At 43.7% G+C, this 12,500-nt stretch overlaps 2 protein-coding genes across 3 annotated transcripts in view; both read right to left on the reverse strand.

Annotated features, from left to right (window-relative positions):
* The window catches only part of rasgef1ba (RasGEF domain family, member 1Ba), a 79,149-nt gene extending 71,692 nt beyond the window's left edge, over positions 1-7,457 (reverse strand). For both annotated transcript variants that reach the window (XM_034541279.1, XM_034541278.1), the window contains exon 1: positions 7,374-7,457. In XM_034541279.1, the coding sequence (XP_034397170.1) occupies positions 7,374-7,442 (69 nt within the window). In that variant the 5' untranslated portion in view covers positions 7,443-7,457. The remainder of the gene's footprint in view (positions 1-7,373) is intronic.
* LOC117736156 (E3 ubiquitin/ISG15 ligase TRIM25-like) overlaps positions 1-12,500 on the reverse strand; it is a 706,744-nt gene that overhangs the window by 548,678 nt on the left and 145,566 nt on the right. The gene's annotated exons all lie outside the window — the stretch shown is intronic.

The following is a 12,500-nucleotide window of genomic DNA, read 5'->3' on the forward strand; positions in this document are numbered from 1 at the left end:
CTTGAAACTAGAGATTGAGACCAAAAACTCATGTTTACAATGTTTACTGAGGGAATAAATCAAGAGAAGTAGAGTCATTTATATAGACTTCTATACAACCAGAGGAGTCGCCCCCTGGTGGTCAGGAGAGAGAATGCAGCTTTAACACATGAAGCATAGACTTCTATACAACCAGAGGAGTCGCTCCCTGGTGGTCAGGAAAGAGAATGCAGCTTTAACACATTAAGCATAGACCTCTATACAACCAGAGGAGTCGCCCCCTGGTGGTCAGGAGAGAGAATGCAGCTTTAACACATGAAGCATAGACTTCTATACAACCAGAGGAGTCGCCCCCTGGTGGTCAGGAGAGAGAATGCAGCTTTAACACATGAAGCATAGACTTCTATACAACCAGAGGAGTCGCCCCCTGGTGGTCAGGAGGGAGAATGCAGCTTTAACACATGAAGAATAGACTTCTATACAACCAGAGGAGTCGCCCCCTGGTGGTCAGGAGAGAGAATGCAGCTTTAACACATGAAGCATAGACTTCTATACAACCAGAGGAGTCGCCCCCTGGTGGTCAGTAGAGAGAATGCAGCATAGACTTCTATACAACCAGAGGAGTCGCCCCCCTGGTGGTCAGTAGAGAGAATGCAGCTTTAACACATGAAGCATAGACTTCTATACAACCAGAGGAGGAGGATGCAGGTTTTAAGAGACTTCTGCATCGGCTTCATTAGACAGAACCGGAGTTCACAGCCTGGCAAAAAATGATTGCGTGGTTTGCTTGTTGTGTTGTTGCCGACGGATCTAACAAATCTGCATCATTGCGCGTTTGATTTCCCTTCTTGTCCGTTTTACAGCAGAAGTGGTTGTTTTGGGTTCGTGCACCATACGGGTCGTATCTGCTCTCCTCTTTGTGGCACAACTGGGCTGCTGCTACATGAAGGCTGTCAGTGTGATGGATGGACTTCCTGTGATGATGATCTCCCTCTCAGTGACACCAGAGGAACTACAGTAAAAACCTGATCTGGCCTTCTCTTCAAGCTGCAGCTGATGATTTATAGCAGAGAACTCTTCTCACTCGCTCATTTTATCCAATATCTAAAAGACAATTGTCTTTACAGGATGTCTGGATTCGAGATGATTCAGTTTGGGTTGTTTTTTTTGCAACTTGGTAGTCCTGGATAGTAAATTATTCTTGTGTTTTTAAACATTGTAGTTCTTCTTCTGCTGGAGTTCACCCAGATCCGGTCCACAGATAGATGAGAGAGTATCATGTGTGCGTGATTTTTATTGGTCCCAAAAAAGTAATATGATCTGATCCAAAGTATGAAAACTCTAAAACCAGACGCATGATATTCACATGCAGACGCTGGGAAGGTTGAAAAAGGCTCAAACCGAATGAGCGTGACGCTTCCTCAAAAAGCGATATTGCGACACCTTAAAATGTTCCAATAAAACAAGATATTTAGCTTCTGATCTTTGAAGTCAACTTAAAAAAAAAAAAAATGATCCATCCGGTCCACGAGGTGTTTTCCTTTCTCATCATACAGGTTTCATTTGCATTAATGTCACGTTCATCTACCACATCTCCTCACGAACACAATGACCTTAGAGAAAAGGAACTGAGAATACTGCACATTGTTACTACTACTGTAATCATTCATTATAGTCATTATAGTCGCTAAACTGTGAACAATATTGTTATATAATATTGCAAACAACAACTCTGAAAGGTTTGACCTTCCAGAAGTTGGCTCTATGTAAATAGGTTGGAGGAACACTTTTTTATATAATCCAACACTGCAACAGTGCTTTTTTTAAATGCGGCTGTTTCTTGTTCCCCAGATGCAGACCGGCCGGCAATACGACACCTTTTTTTTTTTTTTAAAGCTGCGGGACTGATGCCCAGAAGGATTCACTCTAATCCGTCACGGTTAACCTTGAAGGAGCGTCTTCTTCTTCTTCTTCTGCTGGGAGATTTCTGTCTGTTGGCTCTCAACCAGCAACGTGCAGCAAAGCCGCAGCTTTCATCACTTTCTCCGTCTGCGGGTTGTGTGTATGATATAAGAGTTTTTCTACAGAAATAAACTGTGTTCGTTGAAGAGCACAGTAGAAGAGATCATCTCTGAATATGAGAAGATAATGTGGGGGTGGAGGGACATAAAAAAAAAACAACTAACAAGACTTGATCTTCTGGCAACTGTCCCCGTATTTTAAAGCCACAACCCGCTTGATTCTCATTCAACAACGTGTCGCAAATAATTACAGGGACGCATTTGGAGGCATTAACAACGCAAACAAGCCCGACGCAAATTAATCTCGAGAAATGAAGCATTCGATTTCAATTACAGGAAACACAACGCCGTGTTGCGCCCAACACACACACACACACACACACACACACACACACACACACACACACACACACAAAATGCCCTCTCTGGACCCAGACAGACAGTTATGCAACACATCATCCCTCTTATGATTAAATCTGACAGTTTGGGGATGTCGGCTGACGCAAAGTGAAATGTGTTTCTTTTTTATTTTGATGTGTGTTTAAGAGGGTGTTTCGGCACACAATCAGGTATTTTAACATGTTTCTTTGTGGTTTTCTAAGTAAAAAAAAATAAAGATAAGATAATCCTGTATTAGTGCTGCATGCAGCCAGGAAATGTACAGGATGTACAGCAGCAAACAAGAGACATGGTGAAAAGAAACAAGGTAAATAAACAGTAAAGCATCCACAATTACTGAAATATTACATATACCGAACAACTATTATACACAAGGGGAAGTAAAGATCTGTACGCGTTTCATTTTTTCTTTTTCCGCAGCAACACTTTCAGTATTCTTGAACTCATCTGCTGGCGCTTCATGTTTTTCTCAAACTCCTTTGGATCTCTCTTGAGTTTGCTCTCAAAGTGCAGACGGGCCTTGAGAGTACAGTGGCGTTCATCTTTCACTTCGCCCTTTGAACAAACACGGGGGGGGGGGTACAGAAATAAAACCTTCCCACCACGGATGAAGCGGCTTTAAAAAGGCTGGCGCAGAATAAAGCGGAGAGTACGTGAGTGAACGACGAGCTATAGGAAGCGAGAGAGGAAGACACTTTAGAGAAGAAACGTGGCAGAGGAAGAAAGATAAAAGATACGAGCGACGTCACCAGAGAATAAAGAAAAGGTCAACTTTGGTCTGCGTTGACCAAAAGAAAACAGTGAAACGTGACCAGCAGCAAAACACGAGGCCAAACGAGTCGTCTTTCGACTGCTGAAGCTTCTCCAGGCGACAAAATGGAAACACGAGGTCACGAGGAAACACTAATATGGACACGTCAAATCAGAAGTCTCCCGGAGACGGTCAGCGCATCGTCCCGAGCAACGGAGGTTCGTATGATATCCGACGGAAGAAGTCCAGTCACGGTCTTTAAGAAAGTAACTTCCGTCTTCACGGAAACTACTAAAGGTAGGTTCAGGCAACACAACTGAGTTCCATTCATACATTGTCATATTCATGTAATGTGTTTATGTAACTCTGTAACTGTTCATTCTGTACACATGACATCTATTGCTTCTGTCCATCCGGGGAGAGGGATCCTCCTCTGTTGCTCTCCTGAAGGTTTCTTCACTTTTTTCCCTGTCAAAGGTTATTTTTTGGGGAGTTTTTCCTGATCCGATGTGAGGTCAAAGGTCAGGGATGTCGTACGTGTACAGATTGTAAAGCCCTCTGAGGCAAATTTGTAATTTGTGATATTGGGCTATACAAAATAAACTGAATTGAACAAGGCAACACAACTACAGAGTTCGGTTCAGGCAACACAACTACAGAGTTCCGTTCAGGCAACACAACTACAGAGTTCGGTTCAGGCAACACAACTACAGAGTTCCGTTCAGGCAACACAACTACAGAGTTCGGTTCAGGCAACACAACTACCGAGTTCCGTTCAGGCAACACAACTACAGAGTTCCGTCCAGGCAACACAACTACCGAGTTCCGTCCAGGCAACACAACTACCGAGTTCAGTTCAGGCAACACAACTACCGAGTTCCGTTCAGGCAACACAACTACAGAGTTCGGTTCAGGCAACACAACTACCGAGTTCCGTTCAGGCAACACAACTACAGAGTTCCGTCCAGGCAACACAACTACCGAGTTCCGTCCAGGCAACACAACTACCGAGTTCAGTTCAGGCAACACAACTACCGAGTTCAGTTCAGGCAACACAACTACCGAGTTCAGTTCAGGCAACACAACTACCGAGTTCAGTTCAGGCAACACAACTACCGAGTTCCGTTCAGGCAACACAACTACCGAGTTCAGTTCAGGCAACACAACTACCGAGTTCCGTTCAGGCAACACAACTACCGAGTTCCGTTCAGGCAACACAACTACCGAGTTCCGTTCAGGCAACACAACTACAGAGTTCCGTTCAGGCAACACAACTACAGAGTTCAGTTCAGGCAACACAACTACCGAGTTCGGTTCAGGCAACACAACTACCGAATTCGGTTCAGGCAACACAACTACCGAGTTCGGTTCAGGCAACACAACTACCGAGTTCGGTTCAGGCAACACAACTACCGAGTTCGGTTCAGGCAACACAACTACCGAGTTCGGTTCAGGCAACACAACTACCGAGTTCGGTTCAGGCAACACAACTACCGAGTTCGGTTCAGGCAACACATGACAAAACTACAGAGTTCGGTTCAGGCAACACAACTACAGAGTTCCGTTCAGGCAACAAAAGACAAAACTACCGAGTTCGGTTCAGGCAACAAATGTACCGAGTTTGGTTCAATATTTTCCCGTTCATGATTACGTGGAAGTCTAATAATAACCCCTTATTTTGAAAGTGAGCGACAGATATGTGACTGCATACACAGAAACCAAGAGGGAAATACTCCTCAAACCTCCATGGAGTTAAAGGGGTTGTGATACAGTTGTGCTCATGAGAGACTGAACATCAGGAGCTGTCAGTCTCTGCTCCTTTCAATCTGACCATCAGCCTCAAAAAGATCCATCCCTTCAGATTTAGGTCACAGCCTCATTGGAGGCAACTTATCTTTACTACATCGATTCATGTGATGTATTTTCATGCATTTTCCTTCCAGTGTCCAGCAACACGAGTAATAAGTGCAAAAAGCCCTTGTGATGTTGATCCTACTTGGGAAGGTTGAGGAAAAGATTGTGGTTCAGGTTAAAAGAACTACAGAAGTAACAAATACGTCATAGTTTGAGTTAAAAGAACTACAGAAGTAACAAATACGTCATAATACGTCATAGTTTGAGTTAAAAGAACTACAGAAGTAACAAATACGTCATAGTTTGAGTTAAAAGAACTACAGAAGTAACAAATACGTCATAGTTTGGGTTAAAAGAACTACAGAAGTAACAAATACGTCATAGTTTGGGTTAAAAGAACTACAGAAGTAACAAATACGTCATAGTTTGAGTTAAAAGAACTACAGAAGTAACAAATGTCATAGTTTGAGTTAAAAGAACTACAGAAGCAACAAATACGTCATAGTTTGAGTTAAAAGAACTACAGAAGTAACAAATACGTCATAGTTTGAGTTAAAAGAACTACAGAAGTAACAAATGTCATAGTTTGAGTTAAAAGAACTACAGAAGTAACAAATACGTCATAGATTGAGTTAAAAGAACTACAGAAGTAACAAAAACGTCATAGTTTGAGTTAAAGTTTGAATAACTTTAATGACACATCGGCATCTGTTAACGAGCCTTGTGGTTTCAGGGGCCCTTGTTGTATTAGATGTATTTATATAAGAGTGGAGCGCGTAAAGCCGAACGCCGCAGGTCATCACTTCATTTGCACAGAAGTTACTGTGATCCGCCGTCATTCCTCTGCGACACGTTTCCCCAGATGATTCTAATACTCGGAAGCGCGTTAGGCAGATTGGGATGATGCCGGCTGGATTAACAATCCCGTGGTGATTGTGGATTACGGCTGTGTGTGTGTGTGTGTGTGTGTGTGTGTGTGTGTGTGTGTGTGTGTGTGCACGAGAATAAATCTCAAACCGTTTTTTTTTCTTTCTTTCATTTGGGAGCTGGTTACGCAATGCCGGTCAGGGACCCGTTCAAAATGAAAGACTAAAAATCACAGAACACACAAAGATGAATTGTATTTGCTTTGTGGAATATTTTCATCGTGAATACACAACAACCTGCAACGGACCTAATCTGTTTACGTTTATTCATCACGGTTCTTTTCCTCTCTGGACTCCTGATGTCTCTGGTTGAGGAACACGGCTCACACTGTAGTAGTTCTAGTCCTTTAAAAACGTGGTTTTAGCTCAAAACTAACCGAGTAGTTTCCTGTGAAGGTTGGAGGTTTATATTTTTTAAAAAGACCCCCGTGCGACTGGAGGCCTTTACCCTGAAGACGAGGAACCAAACCCTCCTTTGCAGTCTGGTGACACAAATGTGACACGTCTCGCTGTGTAAACTAAGAATACATTAATACTTTAGTCAATAACATAACATATTCCAGTCATGTAGCTCTCCAATAATCAAAAAGCCGTTTCCAGATCAAATGATGAGAATCACCGATTCCAATCACTCAGTTCACCAACTGTAGTTCTTCGGTTTGTACGAGAGCAAGTGAACACATCACCATTCAAAAAAGGCACAAAAAGGAGGAAAACTAAATTTGAGGGGATGTTTCCAGCAAAACATTGTTGTTGTTGTTGTTTTTACTACCTTCGTGAATGAAATAATAACTCAACAATCTCAAAAGGTATCATCCATTGATTCCCTGTTTGGGGAAAACAGTTCTGATCAAAGAAATTCTCTAGTTAAACACAGTTATTTCACACCACATGTATTTATTAATACAGGTAGAGCTAAAAAAAGAAGATTATGTGAACAGGTTCAGTGTGTGTGTGGTACACTGACACAAATAAGAGCAGCGTTTGAACCTGTTATATATATATATATATATATATATATATATATATATATATATATATATATATATATATATATATATATATAAAAGTAAAACAAGGTCATTACAAACTGAGCGCTCAGAAAGCATAACCAGATATTTTAGGAACATTAGTGATTTTCCGTGAAACATAATGCGCGTTATAATCCGCAGCTCGCGGCCACGCCGCTGGAGAAACACGCATGCGAGCGCGCGCGCGCAGGGCTTTTAAAAAACCCTGCACCTCGCTGTTAATGAAGTGCTTTACAGCAAACTGTCAATCATATTGTTGAACAAAGCCTCAGCCTCCTGTTGCCATAGAGAAATCCCGGAGAGAAAAACATGCAGCCAAAAAATGTTTTAACCATGAATATATAGATTATATATGACATCATAAATTCATGCAGAAATACTAATATGAAGTGTTTTTTAAAAGCATCCTTACCTCGAACAAAGGCGGGGTGCCCTTGTCTGGAAGAGTGCATCCCAGTAATTCAGCCAGGAACTTCGCCATAAACAAGGAGTGCTCCGGGGAAATAGTCCCCCTCGAAATGTGCGCAGGGCTGAATCAACAGGAGGGTCCTCTCTCTCTGGTCCGCCTCGGGAACTTCTTGGTGGCGTTCACGGACTCCCCGCGCGCATCCCTCCTCTTCGTCCTCTTCCTCCTCTTTCTTCTTCTTCTCCTTCTTCTTTTCTTCTTCTTCTTCTCCTCCTCCAGCTGCACAGAAACCCGGAGAGGGCCACGCTGGATGAGAGGCGCGAGGCACCGGCGCGTGGCTTGTGGACGTGGAGGCTGTTTGGCGGATCGCTCTCGCCTGCAGGATGAAACGGTTCTCACCGCCGGCAGCCGGTGTGCGCTCGTGCAGGTGGGGACGGGAGGGGGCGGAGTCAGAGGGGGGCGGTCCAACAAGTTGTCGGGTGGTTTTCCTCCAATGGTCCTGTATCGTGTATTTATTTTGTTGCGTTCATGGACCAAAATAGTCTGTTTTTTGGGGGGTTTTGTGTCGCTCAGCACGAAAATAATCCGAATGGAAAGTCAATGAGGAGCTTTATTTGTTGTGGTGGATATTAAATGCATCCACGTGACTGAGCAAGTGACGCACCTTATAATATCCAACAGGTGGGCGTGGCCGTGCGGAAGGACGAATGGGTCCAACCAATAGGACTTGTAACCAGAAGACCACCTGTACCGTCCAGACCTCTTTCGATTGTCACCCTCTGATTCTGGTGTGTGTTCACTCACCTGTCTGTGTGATTGCAAGCCCCGCCCTCATTGTTTCCACCTGTGCCTCGTTGCCTTAGAGAGATGCCTCTAAAAGTTGTTTGGAAAATCACGAAGAAAGAAAAAAATTGGACATATCGTGTATCTGTACCAGGAGGTAACCTTCTGATGAAGTGTCTTCAAAGCTGCATTCTCTCTCCTGACCACCAGGGGGCGACTCCTCTGGTTGTATAGAAGGCTATGCTTCATGTGTTAAAGCTGCATTCTCTCTCCTGACCACCAAGGGGCGACTCCTCTGGTTGTATAGAAGTCTATGCTTCATGTTTTAAAGCTGCATTCTCTCTCCTGACCACCAGGGGGCGACTCCTCTGGTTGTATAGAAGTCTATGCTTCATGTGTTAAAGCATGCATTCTCTCTCCTGACCACCAGGGGGCGACTCCTCTGGTTGTATAGAAGTCCATGCTTCATGTGTTAAAGCATGCATTCTCTTTCCTGACCACCAGGGGGCGACTCCTCTGGTTGTATAGAAGTCTATGCTTCATGTGTTAAAGCTGCATTCTCTCTCCTGACCACCAGGGGGCGACTCCTCTGGTTGTATAGAAGTCTATATAAATGACTCTACTTCTCTTGATTTATTCCCTCAGTAAACATTGTAAACATTAGTTTTTGGTCTCAATCTCTAGTTTCAAGTCTTCTTCAATACAGCGTGATGTTCATTTAGTAAATTATGGTCATTTAGAGTCAAACAGACCATAAAGCAGGGGATGCTGCAATGTCCCCACAGGGATTAATAAAGTCCTCCGTCTAGCTGTCTGTATCCATCCCTTATAAAAGCCCAATGAGCTAATTGAAATGTCACCAGGGGTTGTGGTAGACTTGTATTTATTGAATATTCATGGCCACCTGGCTGAATCTGAAGCCAGCAGGAGGAATAGCTGCGAGCACATAGGAGGGGGGGGGGGGGGGGGGGGGGGGGGGGGGGGGGGGGGTGTCTTTTAATATTCTCTTCCCCCGGTCGCATCTCCTTTTAAAAGTGTTATTTTTTTACATATATAATACACACACATATACAAATACATATATAATACACACATATACATATATAATACACACACACATACATATACATATATAATACACATACATATAAAAATACATATATAATACACACATACATATATAATACACACACACACACATACATATACATATATAATACACATACATATACAAATACATATATAATACATACATACATATATAATACACACACACACATACATATACATATATAATACACATACATATACAAATACATATATAATACATACATATACATATATAATACACATACATTTTTTTATCACCGGGCGAAAGAGTGATGCGTGCGTTTGTCTCCCGTTGTTAAATCATAGTCGCTTTCTTCATATTCCTCAAAAAACTCTCGATTCATTCTTGTTTTTTTTGTTGGAAATGATATTGATATATATATAAATGATATTCACAGCCGCTGTGAGAATTAATATAAAAGCCTGCAAATCATTTGGTTCACAATTAACAAATGTTTACATTTAGGCATTCGGGAAGAGGTTGTTATAAAAGTTTATACTCTTGGTCGTGCACCTCAGAACTTTTGTAATTCAAATTTCAGTAAATATTTTGCAGCCAAATCCAAGTACTTACAGGATATTCAACCATATCGAGGTAGTATTCTACAGTGTGACATCATCATGCCGAAGGTCACCTCAGGTGTAAAGCCGTCACTTCATTTCATTGTTGTAAGATCTTATTTTCAAACCCCCCATGACCTCCTTTGACCTCCTCCATTTTTTATTTTTTTTGCAATTTACTCCTGATCTTTGCTGAAGTAGCGCTGCTCTCATAAGCGGCTCACGCTCCCCAGGTACGCTCTTATTCTGTCAGACGCCTTCCCTTCACTACCCCCCCCCCCCCCCCCCCCCCCCCCCCCCCCCCCCATATCTGTCAAGGACTTCCAGCTCGTCTCCTCCCGCGACATGAGATTCAGACAAGTCTCTTGTCAGAGTGGGAGAGAGGTCAAAGGTCGTGCTGCGTGATGTTGTCAAACCAGACGGACAGTGAACGTAACCGCGTTGACGGGAACCGAGGAGGCCGATGAGGAATACGAGCTCCGACGTGTAAGAATCACATATTCTGTGATGGAAACAGGAGACGGTTCTGATGTGTTCTGACAGAAAACTGAAGTATAGAAATAGTACTTTCGAATAGAAATTGTGTATTTTGATTGACGACCGTTTCTACCACCCTGCTTTATGGTCTGTTTGACTCTAAATTACCATAATTTACTAAATGAACATCACGCTGTATTGAAGAAGACTTGAAACTAGAGATTGAGACCAAAAACTAATGTTTACAATGTTTACTGAGGGAATACATCAAGAGAAGTAGAGTCATTTATATAGACTTCTATACAACCAGAGGAGTCGCCCCCTGGTGGTCAGGAGAGAGAATGCAGCTTTAACACATGAAGCATAGACTTCTATACAACCAGAGGAGTCGCCCCCTGGTGGTCAGGAGAGAGATTGCAGCTTTAACACATGAAGCATAGACTTCTATACAACCAGAGGAGTTGCCCCCTGGTGGTCAGGAGAGAGAATGCAGCTTTAACACATGAAGTATAGACTTCTATACAGCCAGAGGAGTCGCCCCCTGGTGGTCAGCAGAGAGAATGCAGGTTGTAAGACATGAAGCATAGACTTCTATACAACCAGAGGAGTCGCCCCCTGGTGGTCAGGAGAGAGAATGCAGCTTTAACACATGAAGCATAGACTTCTATACAACCAGAGGAGTCGCCCCCTGGTGGTCAGGAGAGAGATTGCAGCTTTAACACATGAAGCATAGACTTCTATACAACCAGAGGAGTTGCCCCCTGGTGGTCAGGAGAGAGAATGCAGCTTTAACACATGAAGTATAGACTTCTATACAGCCAGAGGAGTCGCCCCCTGGTGGTCAGTAGAGAATGCAGCTTTAACACATGAAGCAGAGACTTCTATACAACCAGAGGAGTCGCCCCCTGGTGGTCAGCAGAGAGAATGCAGGTTGTAAGACATGAAGCATAGACTTCTATACAACCAGAGGAGTCGCCCCCTGGTGGTCAGCAGAGAGAATGCAGGTTGTAAGACACGCTGCCCTCAAAGCGAGAGAGTTCCCGTTTCTCGGGTCTTAAATCACGAGAGAGGATAAAGTGGAGCGGGAGATGGACCGAACTATTGTCGTGCATCATAATACTAGAACTTGCTTATGTATCGCTGGTCTTAAGCCACACCCTCCGTATTGTTACTCACCCCCTCCAGTGCACACGGCTGCATTCGTCTTTTGAGTAACGGCCCTTTAGAGACATAACGAGGTCCCGTCCTCCTTGTGCAACGTCTGTCACGGTCCGCATCTTTGACACCGAGACTAAACTGTGTTACAATAATGGTGCAACCATTACAGCCTGTAATACCCCCCCCCCCCCCCCCCCCCCCTTCCCATCCATCCATCACTTCTATCTCCAGGGAATCTCTTCCGGCCGTTTAAAGGCCCGTGGACACTGAGCCGAATGACTCCAGTGGACTTTTCAACACGACTTCTCACTCAACACATGCATGGAGGCAGGGTCTCCCGGTCCTAAATGAATTCTTGTGCAACTTATAAATCTTATTCAAGCTAATTGGAACACCACTATATATATTTTTTGGAGTGGCTTGATTTCCTTCCATTGTACACATTGTTTTCTTCGATATCGGAGTAAGACTCATGGTTTATTCAAGACCGGCAGTGGAAACATAATTTATGTTGCATAGTGTGAGTGTCAATAAATATCTTGAATCATGAGGTGGGAAACGGTCTCTTGTGGGTTCGTTCTCTGAGCTGGTTTTTGTTCCTTCTTTGATGGTTTTTGGGGGAACAGCTCGGGAGTCAAGGCCGTTATCATTTGGGGTATCGCCTGTTAGCGGAGTGGGCGTTCTTGGGGCTAACGGGGGGGAAACTCCACCACCCCATTGGGTCGGATCACTACTGTGGTAGGCGCTACTTGTTGGAATGGTCCTGGATACTTCCTGGCTCTGGCTGATAGCCACATCCGCATGCCAGGTTGAACATTTAGCTTTTTCTGGGGATCAAACCTGCAACATTTCTGTTTCGGCGTCGCTCCCTGAACCCGTTGGAGCGCCGCGCGGGTTTGGCACGTTTGCATTAATGCAACCAAATGACTTTGATGTGACGACCTGCTGTTCCACCTGCTGCCCCGGTTGTTGTTGTTTATTTTTTAACCACACAAACAAACCTCCCACAACCCCCCCCCCCCCCCCCCCAAAAAAAAACCTAAT

The sequence above is a fragment of the Cyclopterus lumpus genome, chromosome 9, assembly GCF_009769545.1.
Source record: "Cyclopterus lumpus isolate fCycLum1 chromosome 9, fCycLum1.pri, whole genome shotgun sequence".
Taxonomy (NCBI): domain Eukaryota; kingdom Metazoa; phylum Chordata; class Actinopteri; order Perciformes; family Cyclopteridae; genus Cyclopterus; species Cyclopterus lumpus.